At 43.0% G+C, this 18,041-nt stretch overlaps 1 protein-coding gene across 1 annotated transcript in view; it reads right to left on the reverse strand.

Moving 5' to 3' along the window:
• Positions 1-327: 327 nt before the first annotated feature.
• LOC308117923 (carbonic anhydrase-related protein 10) overlaps positions 328-18,041 on the reverse strand; it is a 256,609-nt gene continuing 238,895 nt past the window's right edge. Inside the window, exons 5-9 of the mRNA XM_080477043.1 lie at positions 17,271-17,366; positions 10,374-10,446; positions 5,863-6,017; positions 5,450-5,624; positions 328-1,418 (exon numbers count right to left, since the gene is read on the reverse strand). Of these exons, the coding sequence (XP_080333169.1) occupies positions 1,396-1,418; positions 5,450-5,624; positions 5,863-6,017; positions 10,374-10,446; positions 17,271-17,366 (522 nt within the window). The 3' untranslated portion in view covers positions 328-1,395. The remainder of the gene's footprint in view (positions 1,419-5,449; positions 5,625-5,862; positions 6,018-10,373; positions 10,447-17,270; positions 17,367-18,041) is intronic.

The raw sequence follows: 18,041 nt of genomic DNA on the forward strand, positions 1-18,041 counted from the left end.
CAAAATCACTCCCGATTATTAAATAGAGCTATGTGTGAGTTACCACAGGAGTGGTGGAGGAGGCACCTGCTTCAAAAAACCTTTTCTCTAAGCTGGTATTGTAAAACCTCCCCTATTAAGTACGTTTTGAGAGTTTTAAATCAACACTATAATCAGGATTCTCTTCAATGAAATGTATGACCGATAGCATCCCCTGGCAATACAGCATTATTGAGCATGCCTCTAAGGCGGGATATTGACATATCAACACATTTAATACGGAACGGTACAAAACAGGTACAGGTACAGTAAGTCAGATCCACATAATAGTGAAGCATTTTCCAAAGTGAACTTTCCAGACACATTTATTGGGCTGATAACATTACTCAAAACACAGTGTATGACCATTGTAAACAAGAAAACAGAAAAAAAAAAAAAGAAAAGAAAAAAAAAAAAAGAAAAAAAAAGGCATCAGCTCAGACTGAGAACTGCTCCAGAATTCAAAGTGCGCCAAGCTTTTTAAAATTCTTAACTTCTCGTCTTTTTTTTATTTTTATTTTTTAAATCCTCTTAATATATCTTTTGATTTATGTAACTCATTACTTTTTCTTTACATTTTTCTGCAATATTGATACTTATAATATGTACAAACGAGGCCAGGACACGGGTTTGCTGCGAGGCCGTCAGAACGCCTGCAGGCCCTCGCTGGTCTCCCCGGACACAGCTCGAGTTTTGGGAGAATGACAAGGTAAGGCTGTGCTCCCTCTGGCTTGGTTTTTGCTGATTGCATGCCCTGTTGGTGACGTTAATGAAAAGTCCGGTGGGGGGTGGGGGGGGAGTCTGGTAGACCACTTCGTCCTGACCGGAAGGGGTGGGGGTGGGGGTGGGGGTGGGCGTGGGCGTGGCGGGAGTGGGCAGTGACATTTGTAGTCCTTGGAAATTTCCCAGTGGTCGCAACATCTTTTATATACAAAGGCTCCGAAGTCCCAACGTTGTCCTATTTGTTGGGAGTCTATCAAATAAATGCTTCCACGCTGTTGGTTTTTTTTTTCTTCTTTTAGTCGTTGGTTTCCAAGTGTCTTGTTTTCGTCATTTTTCTCCGAAAAAAAAGCATTGGTATCAAAATGTGGCTATAGATATACTTGTACAGTGGGGGGGAGGGGGGAGGGGGGGGGTTTAGCGTGTGTCAGATTGAGGGTTCAAACTGTTTTTTTCAATGTATGAAAAGAAGAGTCTATTTCCCCGCAAAGTTCCTTCGTTCGCGCAATGTCCTGTGTCTTTATACAATGCCATGAAAGAATCTTGGATGAGATGCAGCCTCAAAACCATTTTTCCAAATCGCTTTCCTCCTCCTCCTCTTCCTCGCCCGCGCTCTCCGTTGCCGACGGTCGTCTCCCTCGCTCATCCAAGGGGAAGCTACTTTAGCAACCACTCGTTCACTGGAAGAGAGAGAAACAGGACACGAGTGAGAATACTGATTTATACTGGCCCATATTCTTATTTATATTCATCTGTGCAGTTCAGCCGTTTCGTGACATTCCCTTTTGCTCCCGTACCGCCTCACCTGCTCCCATTATTTCATCTAACATAGAATTAAACAGGGAGGGTATTACGCTGTGGATGTGGGGGGGGTGGTCATTGAAAATGTGTCACAGACACTGTCGCAGATGATGAGGGAAATTGCAGTACAACATTAGTATCATTGATGAAAGGAGTGAATTTATTGGAGCGCAACAGTAAAAGAAAATCTAAATAAAATAGTGTATTTTGAAATATATATGCAATATGTGATATATTCTAACATGTCTCTAGTTACAGTTTTAACATTATGGCTCCACACATTGAATTACTTTACATAAAACAGCTTCATCAGGATGCATCGTTAGTTTCTGTACCAATAAAAACCCTGTTGGATATACAGTATATCTTTGCTTCCACCCAAATCACTCAGTCAGCTCCACGCCAACTAACTTACATTCTAACGTGGACCTCATAGCTCACAAGTTACGTGTCAGTAAACAGATAGCGCATGTTCTTTGTACTTGCTGGATAAATGTATTTCCCATCTAAAACCATGAAACCGTGTGGGAGGTTTGCAGGTCTAAACGAGGGGTGGCGGTGTTGGAAAAGAGCTACGTCACACAAACCGGACTCCCGAACAAACTCCCTCCGACGGACACGCAACGACGTGAAGTGAAAACACATACATGATGCATTTCTATATGGAACTACAAAAGTGAGAGAGCAGTGGGAAAGGTGTGGATTTACAGGAACGATTTCACCCTCACCCTGCAATCCCATAACTTCAGTTAATGTCCCAAAGAGCTGAAGACTGACGGGACTTTATTGGAAAACATGTAATTCTGCTGTTAATTTTCTCAAAATGGGAAAAGTCAGTTGAAGGATTTTGAGCATTTTTTGGGGGGTAAAATTCCAAGAAACGACTAAATGTGTGGATTGATGAAACCATTTTGAATATATTTCTATTTTTAAAAAAATGAAGGGAGTATTCAATTCTTTTAATTTCAAATTGCCCCGATATTAGTACCAGGTCCAATACTGCATGGAGGGCTCGTACTAAAAAAAAAGAGCCCTGCTACAATTTGGCAAGTATTACATGATGTGACCCGCTGGTACGTAAAAGAGCATTAGCGATATCAGCAGTATTTTCTGTTGATATTTTCCGTTTCTGTTCAGTAGTTCAGGTTTATGATACGAGACAACTTAACTGTTTGTGGCATAAGGAACAGGTGAGCCTCCGTCGTCCATATTTGGTGGACAACGACCCTTTATCCAAATATTCCTAATATTGGAGTTGAACCAATGGTGATGGGGTGAAAACCAGTCGGAGCATTTCTGAATCATATGATATCATAGATTTATTTCAAATGACCAAATGCAGGCATGCCTGGTTCAATTTATCCATTGTCATTAAATGAACTGCACCCTCAGGGCACGCGAGGACCTAACAACACTGATGTCAATTAAATGAGTGAAATTAGCATTATTTACTGTGAAACATGCTTGAAATGTACGAAGTTAAATGAGGGGAGGTGGTTAAATCTCTTCTTTTGACCGTTTCTTAGCACACGTCATACTGCGTTTAGTCGCTGATGTTCTCAAGCTGGACTGCTTCTTTCGTTTGTTGAAATTTTGCAATAATCGGAGTCAGGCCGAGCAAACAGCGTAATGGAGGAGCAGTGATCATCCCCTCGCTGGGGGAGGGGCAGTGAGCCCTGACCTTACACAAATCACCAGGAGAGACATCACCCTCCTTTTAATGAGATGCCCCCCCCCCCCAACCCCGCCTTCAAGGCCTTTAAATCTCCAAACAATTAAACAGGCAGGTCTGCTTTTGTGTATTTGCAGGTGCCTGTCGGAGAGTCTCCGGAGAGAGTGTGTTTGTTTGACAATCAGGAGGGTCCGAGGCGAGCGGGCGCTGCTGCACAGAATACGAATTGCATCTCCTCAAGAGGGAACGGGGTGGAGGGGGGGGGAACACAACAGAGAAAATGAGAGACGGAGCTACAGGGTGGAAAACAGTCACGGTTTGCGTCGGCCACGGCACAGTAAATCCCGCCGCGAAGAGCCGACGCCGGGCGCTACCTTCCGCTTTTAACGGGGTTTTTCCCGCTTCGGGGGGTGAAATTCAGCATTTCGTGCAGCCGTTGCTCAGATATATTGGCAGAAACAGTGGAGAGGAGATGACAAACGCAGCGCAGCAACACCTCCCCAGGTTGCAGCGGGCTGTGACGAGCCAGTTTTCGAGCCTCCCCGCCTGCCAGAGCTGTCATTCAGGGCCAAACAGGAGCGGTGACGGTCCAGCCATCTGACTGCAGCAGTCACCTGCTTCTCTTTAGCACTTCAAATAGATCCTCAGCATTCAGCTGCAACCGGCTGGCTACTGACATTCAGCAATGAAGCAGATTGAATTTATTGACGGGCACAGATCAAACAAACATTCCGCTGGTGTTTATATTTGATCGGGAAACTAATTCCTTAAATCTTTCACTTACACGGGGGACTGCCAAATATCAGGCGTTATATTTTACACACTTACATTCACGCACGCAGCGTTCTCGGGTTGAGGTGAAGAAACATCTCTCTTAAAGACTCGAGGAGCCTAATGAACCATTATCGTTACTTTCTTATTCAGTTACTTCCATATGAAAGGTCCACCTTTTGGCACGAAATTGTTTGAGATGGTTACAAACGAAAACAGCAAGAAAATGTGTGGTAAATTCAGTAAGTCATCCATTTTTAATAGTGTGAAGACCTCTTTCCTTATAAATAATCTATGTAATACATGACGCATATACTTGTATATATATATCTATGACTGCTAAGTGTCTTGCATCTACCTCGATAAATCTCTAAGTCTGTCCACTTGTATAAGTCTACTCAAATATGTCTATGTGTCTATTTATGTCTACATGTCCACTCTCACTATGCATGTTTCTATTCATACATGATCTGTGTCCACCGACATGAATCTTTTTGTCCTACTTATATTGCAGTGGGTCTGTTTATATATTTCTATGTGTCAGGAAATTCTTTTCAGACTATTGTTGACAACGCCTGTCTCTTCCAAGGTAGCTTTTAGTCTCTGGGTACGTCCGAATTGTCCCTCCTATCTCCTTATCTATGGACTTTACCTTAACCCCGTGGATGACGTCACGGGGTTAAGGTAAGGTGTTAGGAAGCTTCCTAAAGGAGTTAAGGAAAGGTGTTAGGAGGCTTCCTAAAGGAGTTAAGGAAAGGTGTTAGGAGACTTCCTAAAGGAGTTAAGGAAAGGTGTTAGGAGACCTCCTTAAGCAGTTAGTGAAAGGTGTTAGGAGACTTCCTAAAGGAGTTAGGAGGCTTCCTAAAGGTGTTAGGAGGCTTCCTAAAGGAGTTAAGGAAAGGTGTTAGGAGCCTTCCTAAAGGTGTTAGAAGGCTTCCTAAAGGAGTTGGTGAAAGGTGATCACGTTAGTGTGACAGTCGGACAGCACTTTCACTGAGTGACGTCATAATAATGCGACGGCGGCACAAGGTAGTGACGTCCGCCATGGTGCGGAAAGAACTACAAGTTTCTGAAAATGGACTACAAAAAGTTCATTTGGGTTTTATATGATTTAAAGTTGTTCAAGGCAGATTATTACGTTGGTACCTTACAAAACACTTCGGAGGTTCAGGAAAAGTCGATAGTTAAGGACTTAGGAGGGACAATTCGGACGTACCTTATGTAATATCATCAAGGGGGCCAGATTTGACTGAAAGAGCTGTATAAAGTCAAGCCAAAGCCTTTATTTTCGTGTGAATCGTTGAACACACGTTTCCCCCGGACAATGAAAGTCTTTGCAGCTCATTGAACGGCTGAAACCACGGGAACTCTGATAGGAAATAAAGGCTCCATTTACGGGTTCTGTTCGCCTGCTGATGGCATATTTCACACATTTCCCATGAGAACGAACACGGGGCAGTTTGGTACCTCGGTACTGAAGCTTCTGGGCCCTGTTGTTGGGGCAGTCCTTGCCCTGCATGCTGAAGTTGATGTTGGTGCGGATGCAGCGGTTGTTCAATGGCTGGACCGGGCGGACGTTGTCGCTCATGCTCATGAAGATCTGAGATGGCTGGTTTTGGCTCAGCAGCCGCAGTGAGTGCATCTGCATTAAAAGCCAGAGAGACAGAGACAGAGACAGAGACAGAGAGAGACAAGTTGGCAAAAACATAATGGAAATGAGAGCCAGGATGTTTGATCCACTGCATTATTTTCCAGGGAGGACAGGGTGGAGGATTACACCGAAGTCCCTAGCTGGCAAGTTTTGTTTCACGAGAGAAACTCTGGTTAGAAGTATCCTGGCTGGGGGGTTTAGTACTCAGATGGTTCTGACTGCGGCGCACCTGCATACGCGTGAGGTACACCGGCTTATTCATCAGGATCCATGTGGCAGTCTCAAAGCACGGGGGGATGGTCATCGATCCGTCGTACGTGATGAAACTGATGGTCTCTGGGTAGATTTCCTCTATGTTCAGGCCGGTCAGGAGGTACGCGTCATCTGCGGAGACAAAGACAGAAAAGAGTCCCGCTCACTATGAAGGATTTTCAGTCTGACCGGGTCACACATGTAATACCACTTTGTACGACAAGGAGTAGTGAGGAGTCCCAGAAAGGCTTCAAAAAACACAAGCGTGTGATATTTAGCCAAACATGTCTGAGACCAGAACAATAAATTGTAACACTGAGGAAAGATGAGAATCGTCACAGAGAATAGGAGCTTGAATTTAAAGAAAAATACATATGAAGTTGTGACGAGCAAAACTAGAAACAAATATGCAGCTATAGAAGGGTATTTCATGTTTTTTCTCTCTTTTTAGTCGGGTTTCTTTCTGTTTTGGATTTGGGCAGATTGCCTCGTATTCAGCACGCAGCCGTCGTCTCCTCGTTATGAATGCAAGTAAGTCTGAAGTTTCTGGGGGAATATTTAGAGCTCGGATGTACTCATAAATCAGGGCAAACTAGGCAAATGTTAAAAACAGATACAATCATAAACACCTGATTTCAGACGTTGCAATTTACATTTCCTAAAATACTTAATAAGCGTAAATTACACCATATATCCTGAATGCGTGAAGGCGGACGCCCTGAATCAAAAGCTGTATTGGCGCAAACCACGATCACAATATCTGCCAGTAGCTTTGCCAGGTTCAGAATAATACTAACCGGTATCCGCAAAAGTAATTGTAACCATGTCACAGAACTGCGTGTGCATTAATAATCCAGTGTGGTCACGCTGGTAGTGCATTGCTATCTGGTTGCAAAAGTAAGTGACTGCTCCTGTGATTAAATATAATTGAATTTGAGTAAATCAGAAGTTAAATCAGACTGGGTTGCAGCGGCGTCACAGCAAGGCAAAAAAATAATAATAATAATATATATATATATATATATATATATATATATATATATATATATATATATACACGTATATATATATATACGTATATATATATATATATATAATTATTATTTTTATAATTATTATATATATATATATATATATATATATATATATATATTCCTGTAGGTCTTTTACAAGCAGAGATAACTGGATTGCACTTGGTGTGGTTTTGCGTTTGGTGTAAGACAAAGTGTCAGAGGACAATTACAATGGCGGACTTCCCGCCACTATCATGGATGAGCGATACAAGCACACATCCCTGACATGTGAAGTGCTGTCACGGTTTTCGCCCCTACGTGTACGGCAGTTGCCAACAAATAAGACTGTACACTCCGACCGAATGGCAGAGGCTGCGACGCGAAATACGCCAAGGGAGAAAACTCTCGTCTCATAATGAGGAGTGGGTATTATAATAATAATGGTTGGAAGTTTATTGAATACATCCTCCTCCTCACTATTCATCAACAGACTCAGCTCATCTTTCGTAACTAATTTTTCTCACTTCTTCTTTCACATATCATTTACTGTGCTGTGAATGACAGGCTGTTGGTGTTGCAGCACAAAACCTCTTTCACTGTCTCCACTGTCAGGATGCTAATTGGACAGACTGTGATTCTCTCTCTTCACACTCTGGTGTAACTTGTCATCCGATAGCCCTCCGTTGACAAATGGACTGCCTATTGTGATGAGGTCAACGTGGTCACCAATGCAGCGCTAATGCTAATTAAACTGCATCACGACTGAGAAACAACCAAGACTCCTGAGGCAGTGTGTAAAATAAATATCACTAAATGCAAATATAATGAGCGTGGTGGGGGCCCGTTAAAAATGTTTGATTATCTCGGCGTAGCGTGCAAATGCTGATGAGCGGCTCTGCAATCGATACATGGCCGTGTGCTTTGAGTAAATCATAAATGCTTCACTCCGGATGCTGTGTGTACGTCTCTGAGTTTGCACGGGTGCACATATGTGCTGTTAAAAAAAAAAGCATTCGCCTGGCAGTGTTATTGACTGTGAGCACGAGATACCTCAGGACTCATGCATGAGTGGGTGGTGTGTTTTTGTGTTTGTGTGTGTGTGTGTGAGTCAGTGTGTGTGAGATGCGTGTAAGTGATGGAGTCCTGACAGCTGTCAGACTCCTCCAGCCGGACCCAGAGGAACCACCCCACCCGGCAGCCCACCTTCTGCCAGCAGCCGCCGGCTCCGCACGATGCCTGTGAGGCTCCTGGCCACAAGGGGTCAGTGTGTTCACCCGGCTGCTTAGCCCTTCCACTAGCGCGAGATCTATTAATCCAATTATTTGTCTCTTTTTTTCCATGCAAGCCCTGGGCGATCTCTGTGCTGGCAGAGGGAAACCTCTAGAGAGGAGCTGTCGACTCGCGGCTCAACAGCAGCGATCAAGAGTTCCCGTGCAGGCATCTCTTTCTACCAAGCGCTCAGTCACCAATTTGAATCCAAACACTGTTGCTCAAAAGAATGCAGAAAAATTGTAATAGACTGAAATTTGACTGAAAAACAGCCAACTACTTGCTTAATCCCTAACCCGATCACAGTTTAGCAGCTACATCCAGGTCAGAGGGGAGAGAAACAATAAAGTATAACTCAGTACAGCCGCCTTTTAAATCAATATATTTTTTGCAGCACGCTGAGGTTTTGGGTGAATTCCTGAGTCGCTGGTAAATTCAGACATGTGATGACGAAAAACTGAAGAAAGTGTGAAATTTTTGGGACCCTGTAAACGCAAAGATGAAAAAAAAAAAGAAGAACGAATACCCAAATGAAAACAAAAACAAATATTGTTGCATTTATACCAGGGGTGTAACGGCACTGTAACCTCACCACAGAAACAAACCAAAAATTGAGGCGAGGTGAAGCAAAGATATGAACCAAATCCAGTATTCATCCTGGATGCAGGAGCAAGAAAAGAATCATTTGTGTGGAGAAGAAAAAGAAGAACTTGGGTTTTGGGTCACACTGGATTATAAAACCCAATTTAAAATTAGGGATGCGCCAATACCACTTTTTTAAACCACGACTACAAGTACGAGTACTAACCTTTAGTTACTTGTGATACCGAGTACTGATATAAGTACTTATTAAATGCCAGGAAACCTAATTAATACCCCATATGCCAATGATAGGATAACACTATGTATTGCCACGATCCTCCTCCAACAGCCCTCCAGTCTACAGTCCGCAGCGCGGAGCGTCGATCGACACACCGCGCTGTGCGGACTGCTGACCGAGGGAACAAGCTGGCTGTGTGCCGCCAACACGCTCCAGCTCATTGTTAACGAGCGAGTCAGTCACACTTTAATCATGTTTAGCACGGAGCATCGCTGGTGTATGAGCCTCGACACTCCTTAGCATGTAGCATGTAGCATGTAGCACGGCTCGGAGTTACGTGCCGAGCAGTGAAACTACTGACACTAAGTGCTACGTCTACAATCTACAGTGGTAGCAGAAGTCTAGAATCAGTAATAAGCAGTATTTTCCAACGATACCCGGTGAGTCCTGGGGGGATTCTACACCTCCGTGGGGGTTTTTCACCCATGTAGGTGGGGCTACCAAAAGAGTCCTGAGGTCTGGTCCAGGCTTTTCACCTCCTCTTCATAATTCATCAGAACATAATTTACAGTCTGTCTTACTTTTGTATTTCTCATTTATATGAAAGAATCTCCAAACTTGCCGGGTTGTATCGGGGAGTTTGCCAGTACTCAGTACGTGCAGTATCGGACCAGATATCTGTGACTGGTTTTCGTATCACTGCACCTCTAATTGAAATGAAACAAGAAAACTTCTGTAATAAGCTCAGTAGCCTCTGCAGCATGAACTCAACCATTGTGTGTTTGGTTGGCAAAAACCTGCAGGTAAAGGAAGACGTGGGGCTCTGACGTGAGCAGAGCCATTAAAATGCACGCAACTATGTCGTTACAACATAATAAAGTAAAGAAATGTCAATTCCTAGTATTAGTTGAAGAGTTACTCTCTGGCGCTGGTGAAGCTGTAATTGTGAGGGATAAAATTCAAACCTGGTGGCTGAATGTGTCTTTTAATTTTTTTTTTCTTACTTCTAAAGCCAGGTCTGTATTTTCACATATTAAACCTTGTTATTGTAACTCGCCCCTAAATGGAAGCTTTGACTGCAGTGTTCAAGCGAGGAAGATGTTTCCATGAAGACTCCTTCCTGCTTTTTAAACAAGTCTATCTGAACCCTGAAGCAGACGGATACTCTTAATCATCCTGTGCCACTGAATCCCGCTGTGCTGGCGAGCGCTGGTTAATAACAATATTTTTAGTGTTCCAAGTTGCTGAAATGTCGGGGAAATTCAATTAAGAATCTACCACTTGCACTGGTTTCACTGAGGCAGACAGCGTCAGAGTTAACAAACCCCTTTTTTGTTTAGTCGCTTTACACTAATTTGTCAAGATTCTTTTCACAGAAATACTTACTTTTATACGTTATTCTTGTGATGGTGTCTCTGTTCAACATCCGATTCAGGAACGAGTTTGACGCCTCGGCAATCTGGATGGAAGAGAAAAAAAGAGAAGGAGAAGGAGAAGGGGAAAGGTGGGGTTAGTCATAAATTGGGAGTCTCACTGGAGTGAAGCTACATTTTAATCTATTCAGGACGCCACTCCTAAGAATAATGCCAGTGTATTTTTTAATCTATCACCTTTAATGCCCGTGAAATGTCAAAACCCACTGATGTATTTTGCGCAGTCAGAAGCTCCCACTCTCTGTTCGACTGCTGCTTTGCCTTCTGGAAAACAAAGACTCCTACTGTTTTCAAGAAAACCATTAAAACAACTCACAGACACACACTGCTTTGATCCCCAAACACAATCCATCGCTTTCAATAGTGAATGCATTGTGTTTTCGTCCTGATGCGGCTCTATAACAGATCAAAACAAGTCTTGTTCTATCAGAGATGAATTGCGTTCGAATCACATCCGACGACCCTGCAGTGTCGTACCGTCCCCTCTACCTTCAACGGGCCATGTGCGACATTTGTTGTGAAGTGTTTGAAAATAAATTAATATTAAGTGATAAAGTAAAGTCATAATCAGCAGCAGGTGGAGCTCATGTTCTGAACAAGTAAACCAACGACCACCGTGCTGCATAGTCTCGTAATACCACGTAAAAGCCACTAGTACGAGTACCCTTGAACACGTAAAGTGTCCGACTTGCTTGCACTTTACAGAAAATGTTCAGAAAAACTATTAATCATCAGAAAGCACCCGACAAAAATCTGAAATCTTGTCTTCATTTTTTTTTTAAGCTGGACTCAGATCACAAAAGTATACAGGATGGTATCCCGTATGGAGGGATATAAAATGCTAATATTTGTTAGTGGCCCCACAATAAAGCAGAATTTCAATAATCTTTAAAATCTACTTCCATTTAATGTATTGAAGCTTTAAAGGCTTCAGGAAGTTCATGGAAGAGTTTGAAAACACGGTGTAGGGATGCTAAATGCGAACCTGAAGAGAACTGCTTGGTGCAAACAATCCTGTATACAATTGCAAAATTTTGACAGTTTTTTAAAATATTTATATTTTTTCGTCTAGTCTTGTTTACAACTCACCGGAGCATCTCAACTACACTGTAAATGCTAACATACAAGTTAATGAAAAAGATCATTTAGTCAAACTCAGTTTTTACCAACCTGTTGAGAATACTACGTTTAGATAATTAAGTAGTAATTTGGGGTTGAAAAACATTCTTAACTGGATTTATCCCAGTTACATTAACTTTAATTTTTTCCCAGTGTCCTTTGCGCATTCTTTCAGACATGCATAGATACTTTTATACCATACCGTGCCCACACATGTCATGGCTCCGTTGGTAGAGCTTTCAATTCTCATCTCTGCCTGCCTACAAGCTGAAGTGTCCTTGGGCAAGACATTGAACCCCAAACTTCCTGTGTGTGTGAGAGTGAGTGGTTGGTGGTTGTCGGAGGGCCAGATGGCGTAGATTGGTAGCCTCACTTCCGTAGTTCATCCAGTATGGAGTGAATGAATAATGCAACGTAAAGTGTTTTTGAGTATCAAGAAAAGTGCTATATAAAACCAATGCATTATTATCATGTTGAATTTAATATGATGAAATGACTAAAAGTTAAGATAAGCTTTCAGCTACTTTGAGTACTGCAAACTCAAAATAAACAAGTTACGATAATCTAAAATCTTTAATATACTTTGAGTAAATTAACTCAAAATAAGTTACCATAATCGAAATTCTTCAATTTTCTTTGAGTACTGCAAACTCACAATAACTAATCTAAGTTCAAATTAATTAGTTTTTGTAAGGCAATGAGTTTGCTTTGTTTTAAAAAATTAAACTCAACATGTTAATTTTTACAGTGTAGCCACTCTCTGTGGTCAGCTTTGGTCAGATTTAGGCCCTGTCCACTCCAAAACAATCTTTTTTCTCCCTTCATTCTTAATAAGCTTCCTGTCCACATCTATGTCCATACGAAATACACCAGAAGCAGAGAAAAAGACAAAGCACACGCGAAATCGGAGACACAAATCTGACATATCGCCCTTTAAACCAAATAGCATCAGGAGCTTCTGCAGCACAACCCGGAGCATGTATTCCGCCACCGTTGTTGTAAGTGACCTCGTGGAGGTTATAGGGTTGAGAGGCGGGGCGACGACATCATCGTTTTCAGCAAATGTCCGTCAAAGCTGAGGGGACGTTTTTCAAATGTCTCCACTCTGGAACCCGTTCTCAAAACAACCCCGTTTTCAGGGTTACATGAAACGGCGTTGTTGTGTGGACAGGGCCTTAACATCTTGAAAACGCCAAAACATTTTGGCAAACGTATCCAACAGTAATGTCTTGTTCAGTAAAATTCCGCAAGATTAGTTACAGACACAAACCACATTTGGAAAATGATGAAACCAGAACAAACTAAAATTCTCCTTGTCATGCGTCCAAATGTTGAGTCATATTTCATACTGATTTCCTAATTCTTTGAAGTGAGGAAAGTGTGGAGCATCTCAAGAACCACAAAGCTTGCTTGCTGACGGTTGGAGGAAGTGCCTTCCACTTCACGTCCACCTCCACGCCCTTCTGTGAGTCCTCTGTCCCTTCCTCTCCATTCAGTCCATCCCTCAATCATGCTCAGTGGACTCCACACCTCTAATTGTGGAGATGTCTTTGGGCAAAGTGATTAAAAAGAGATGTCCTCCTCCTCCTCCTCCACCCGTCACCGTGACTGTCTCTTGACCTTTTCCCTCTGCTTTTCAGGCAGGCGGTATGTCTTTAGCAGGCACTCATGCTCGTCACGAGGTTTCCTGCTCTCTTGTCACACGTCTTTCCCTCGAAGAGCACCTGAGGGGATTCGTTCCCTTCTTTTCCAGGAATTTTCTCACATTAGGTGCGAGAGAAGTACAGCCTCGGTTCCATATGGCTGAGTGTCGACTCCACAAAAGATAACAACCAAACACATCACGAAGTCTCCGACATTTCTTGCTGTTACATCAACGGACAATGAATCAGCGGGTGAAATAGCTTCGCATTGACTGTAAAACCACTGTGCCAGCATCTCTCTATTGTGAGCTTGTTTTCCACCCCATGGAGCCGCACTCACCCACTGCTGAGCCTCATGGCTTCACGCCTCGATCGGGGGCTCGTCCCGGCAATCTGAGTCACAGCCATGAGATCGGAAATCTGACAAGGCTTTAGAAAGCGTGAGTCATGCAAAAGTGAGAGAAATGAGCTTCTGCTCTGAGAAAAGATGTGGGTAATTACCACTAACTGCTTCGTGCTACTACGGAAAAAGACTGACCTGCTGAAACACGGCAGAGACAGTGGGAGTGAAGAGTCATTTCGCAAAATAACAGTTGGAGTGAAGGTCAAGGGTTGGATGAGCAGGTGCAAGGTGTTAGATCGTGATTTTTTAATGTTCTACTTTGTGGAAAATCTTTTTTTTTAAGTATTCTAATCTCTCTATCACTAAAGTTGACCTTTAATGAGAATAATTAGATATCAAAAACTAGCAGTTTTGACAAATATCAGAAGAGATTCTCAGTTTAAACTGGTTTGTTTTTGTAGACAGCTTGTCCAGGTGTATCCCACCCTCGCCCACAGTACGCTGGGATCGGCTCCAGCGCCCCAAGACCCTGAACAGGATAAGCGGGATAGAACATGGATGGACGGATGATTTTGTGGCCGTTTTTTTTTTTAGCAGAAGGACAATAGTCCAGTATACCGATTAGCTTAACAAGCACCAATCAATCTTCTCCCTTAGGCCACATGTTTGACATCATTGGTCTTCAGCATTGTCTGATATTTCTTGATCTATTATAATAAAGTACTGTATTTAAAAATTTCTAGTGGGGATGCACCAGTATTGGGTTTTGGGTCAAATACTGCATGGGGTACTTGTACTCTTAATCTGAAAAATATCCATGTTACAACCTGGCGAGTATTACGTGATGTAATGTGTCAGCAACGTCGCCCACAGGTATGCAAGAGAACGGGGATGATGTCTGCGGTTTGGAGATTCTTTGATATTAATGAGAATGACAAACGTAAGGCAATTAAAAGGAATTGCGTAAATTACGTATTGGTTTTAGGTATCGGTAAGTAGCTAAAGGTTCTCATTCGTACTTGTACTGGTCCTTTAAAAAAGTCCTATGAGTTCCTCCCAAATAAAAATAGAACTCCACAGGAGATTATTTTGACGACATCTACACCGGGCACCGACGCAGAGCAGTTCGGCTTCATGATGGGGTCATTTCATCAGCCGTCACACATCCCAACTACACCTGCAGAACTCCACATCCAAAAACCAGCTGACACCCCCTTCCCACACACTCTCCTCGCGGGTGGGAGGAAGAACGGAGGAGGAGGGGGAGGAGGAGGAGGAGGGCTGACCTCGGTCACGGTTGCCTCAGTCGCTTCAAGACTGACGGATGGTCCCATTGACATTGGGGAGCTCATTAGCAGTTAGCAGCTGAACCTTTGGAGCCCTCCGTGTGCGAGGTGGTGAGGACGTCAGCTGCCTCTCTGATCTCCCTGCTGCTCGTTTAAGATGTAGACCCTCTCATCCACAGTGAAGAGACAGCAAGGGGACTGACACCAATCCAAGCCGCACAATGTCTCTATACGCCCGGTAATTAGCTTTCTAATTGTTTGTGAAATCTTGACTTGGGCATTTACAAGATTTCAGGGTAAAATGCAAAGAGGGAGCAGGGGAGAGAAGATCAGGGAGCACCGCTCCAATTATACTGAAGCATAATTTAACTACTGATATACTGTAAGCTTATACTGTATGTGGCCATTAAATACAAACACTGCAAATGAGCTTCTGTTGTGTCTCAAAGGTGCACGAGCCTTCCATACAGAGTGGAGTAAACAAGACAGTTGTGTCACCATAATTGCATCTATACTGTACATTATTTGGTTCAGCCTCCATCTTCAATACATTTAATAACAAGCTTGGGTCACTGTTGTGACTTTTCTCTGCTAGTTCATGTATTAGTTTAAAAAGACTAGTAGGTTCAACTTTCCCCATCAGGTCTGTTAATGTTTATAAATGTTTAGATATGCTCATATTGATTAATGACTGAAAACCTTAGAGCTTCAAAAAAAATCACACCGTTTATTTTGCAATTCTTTTTTTGAGGTTTCTTTCAAAGCATTCTAAAATGTTTTGAAAGGTGAATGATGTGTTGTTTGAAAATATACCACATATACCTCAAAGTTGATTGTTGTAATGTGGTTTATAAATGCACTGTATTTAAATTAAGTTAAAATTGGCTGAAATGGAATAATAATGAAGAGCCCCTGTTGCTGGATTTCACATCACTCGGCCAACTGGCTGTGGCTTGGTTGGTAAAGCGGTCATCTCTAAATCGGAAAGTTACAAGTTCAAACCTGTCCACATTTCAAAGTGTCCACGAGCAAGACACGTGACACCAGACTGCTCCCAGTGGATGGACTGAGTGCCTTGCAAGGGAGCTGCTTCTGTGTATGTATGGTTGAATGTCATTAACATTGTAAAGCTTTAAAGTGTTTAACAGTGTAAATATGTGCAACATTCCCTGACTGGCTACCCCTATGTTCTGTCGAACTATACATTCGAAAGAATAATATACCTTGCCTGCTGTTTTTTAAGCCTGAAAAAGAATGAAATGAACAAATATGTTCCGGGATGTTTGTGACCATGTCAGTGTTGCCACACACGAACGAACACTCGATCCACATTTAATTGAGTCTCGATTGAACCGAACACGATGTTGTATCCTGTTCCAATTTGCACGACATGTTCCAACACGATATTGCATATTGTAGGTGTTGTGTAATGCTGATTAAACCAGGTCAGGTCCCGTGAACTGCCACTGCAGCTGCTGGCTTCAATTCAGTGAATGAAACCAAGAAACCCTCTGTCTGGTGCTATGATTAGTTTACTGACGGAATGTTCGGAGCTGCTGGACTAAGATAAAGGCAAATTCAAGCATTAGCACCCTCTCCTGAAGGCCACACCCTCTCCTGAAGGCCACACCGTTTCCTGAAGGCCACACCCTTTCCTGAAGGCCACACCCTCTCCTGAAAGACACACCCTCTCCTGAAGGCCACACCCCTCTCAACTGCCACACCATCTCCTGAAGGACACACCTCTCCCAACGGCCACACCCTCTCTGAAGGCCACACCCTTTCCTGAAGGCCACACCCCCCCCTGAAGACACACTGCTGCTCTTTCTTTGCTGGTCATATCCAGTGTCTGGATGTTTCCTCATGCGCAGTCAGTTCCCCAATATGAAAATAATTTACATATAAAAGGCGGATCGCTACGCTGCCTTTGGACGTAACCGTGCTACGCTAAATGCTATAAGTACGTTCACAGTGCATTAGTGAATTGATATAGCGCTGCTACGCTCTCTAGCTAGTTGGCGGGTTAACAGGCAGGATGACAGCGCGAGAGACGATAAAGACATTTTCACAACTTTCTTTGAGTAAAAACAGCAGCTTCTAAAAAATGGGAGACCAACACCTGAGCTACCAGACCTTCAGCAAAGGAAAGCCATGGTGTTCCTGTGTTGTGTGTCAAAATAAAAGCCTATGCTGGTCCCAGTAGGTGTGCGTAGAATAGAATATGGCCCCCCTCCTACAAAAAAATTACATATTAATAATGTTCTTGACTGAAATGGATTGTGGATCCTGCCAAACAGCCAAGATAGTCTGGTGTGCTTATCATCTAAACGTAGCATAAAAACTCTTTAATTATGTAAACATTTCAGGGATTTTAGGAGGAGCCAACATAAAAAGATGCTTGGTGTTCTTCTCTTTTCTTGTCTATGTGTTTTAGTGATAAAAATCTGCATGAGACTTACCTTCATGAATATGGACACGATGACTAGTCCATTGGGGCTTTTAGCAGCTTCTGTGTAATTTGTGTACAGCTCATGATTGTAGTGGATCAGCTGGACCTGGAACAGAACGAGAAAACCTGTTATTGAAAATGAATCCGTCAATGTAACACTTTAAGCGGATAACTTCAAGTGCCATAAACTGGCTTCAGCTCAATGGTGGCAGCGAAGCTGAAATCCTTAAACTGAACCCTCTTCCCCAGAATCTATAGCTTTCCTTGTATTAAAACTCCCTTTAATCCTCCCCTTCAGCAACATCGTGTCAGCCGATTTTAAAGGGAAAATCGATATGGGATCAAATCTCTCCCATGGCTTCCCCCACCAGATAGTTAAAGTACTGGAAGGAGCTGACATCGGTCACATTTTTACACTTGGTGTAGGTGTGAAACGAAGCAATAAGACGGACATAAAGAGCCAAGGATTCTGTCATCATTTCATGCAAGGCCAGCCGGCAGTCACAGGCTGAGGTGAGAGCAGCGAAAGCATCCACCAGCATGAGGTCAGTGTTTCACTGACACAGATGCTTCATGCACTCCAGCTGTTCAATATTCCTGCCTTTTAACGATGTTTGGAGGTGGGCAGGCGCCGCTGTTCGACTTCCAACTCATAAAAGTAGAAAGAGCAGAAAGAGGAGGGCCATGGGTTTTTAAAGCTTGCTCCCACAAAGGCCGCATGAATAGGCAGCTCAGAGCCAGCAGAGAGGAACCCATCTGGAAAATGTACAGTGTATTATGA

Source organism: Lipophrys pholis (assembly GCF_963383615.2).
Source record: "Lipophrys pholis genome assembly, chromosome: 1".
NCBI lineage: Eukaryota > Metazoa > Chordata > Actinopteri > Blenniiformes > Blenniidae > Lipophrys > Lipophrys pholis.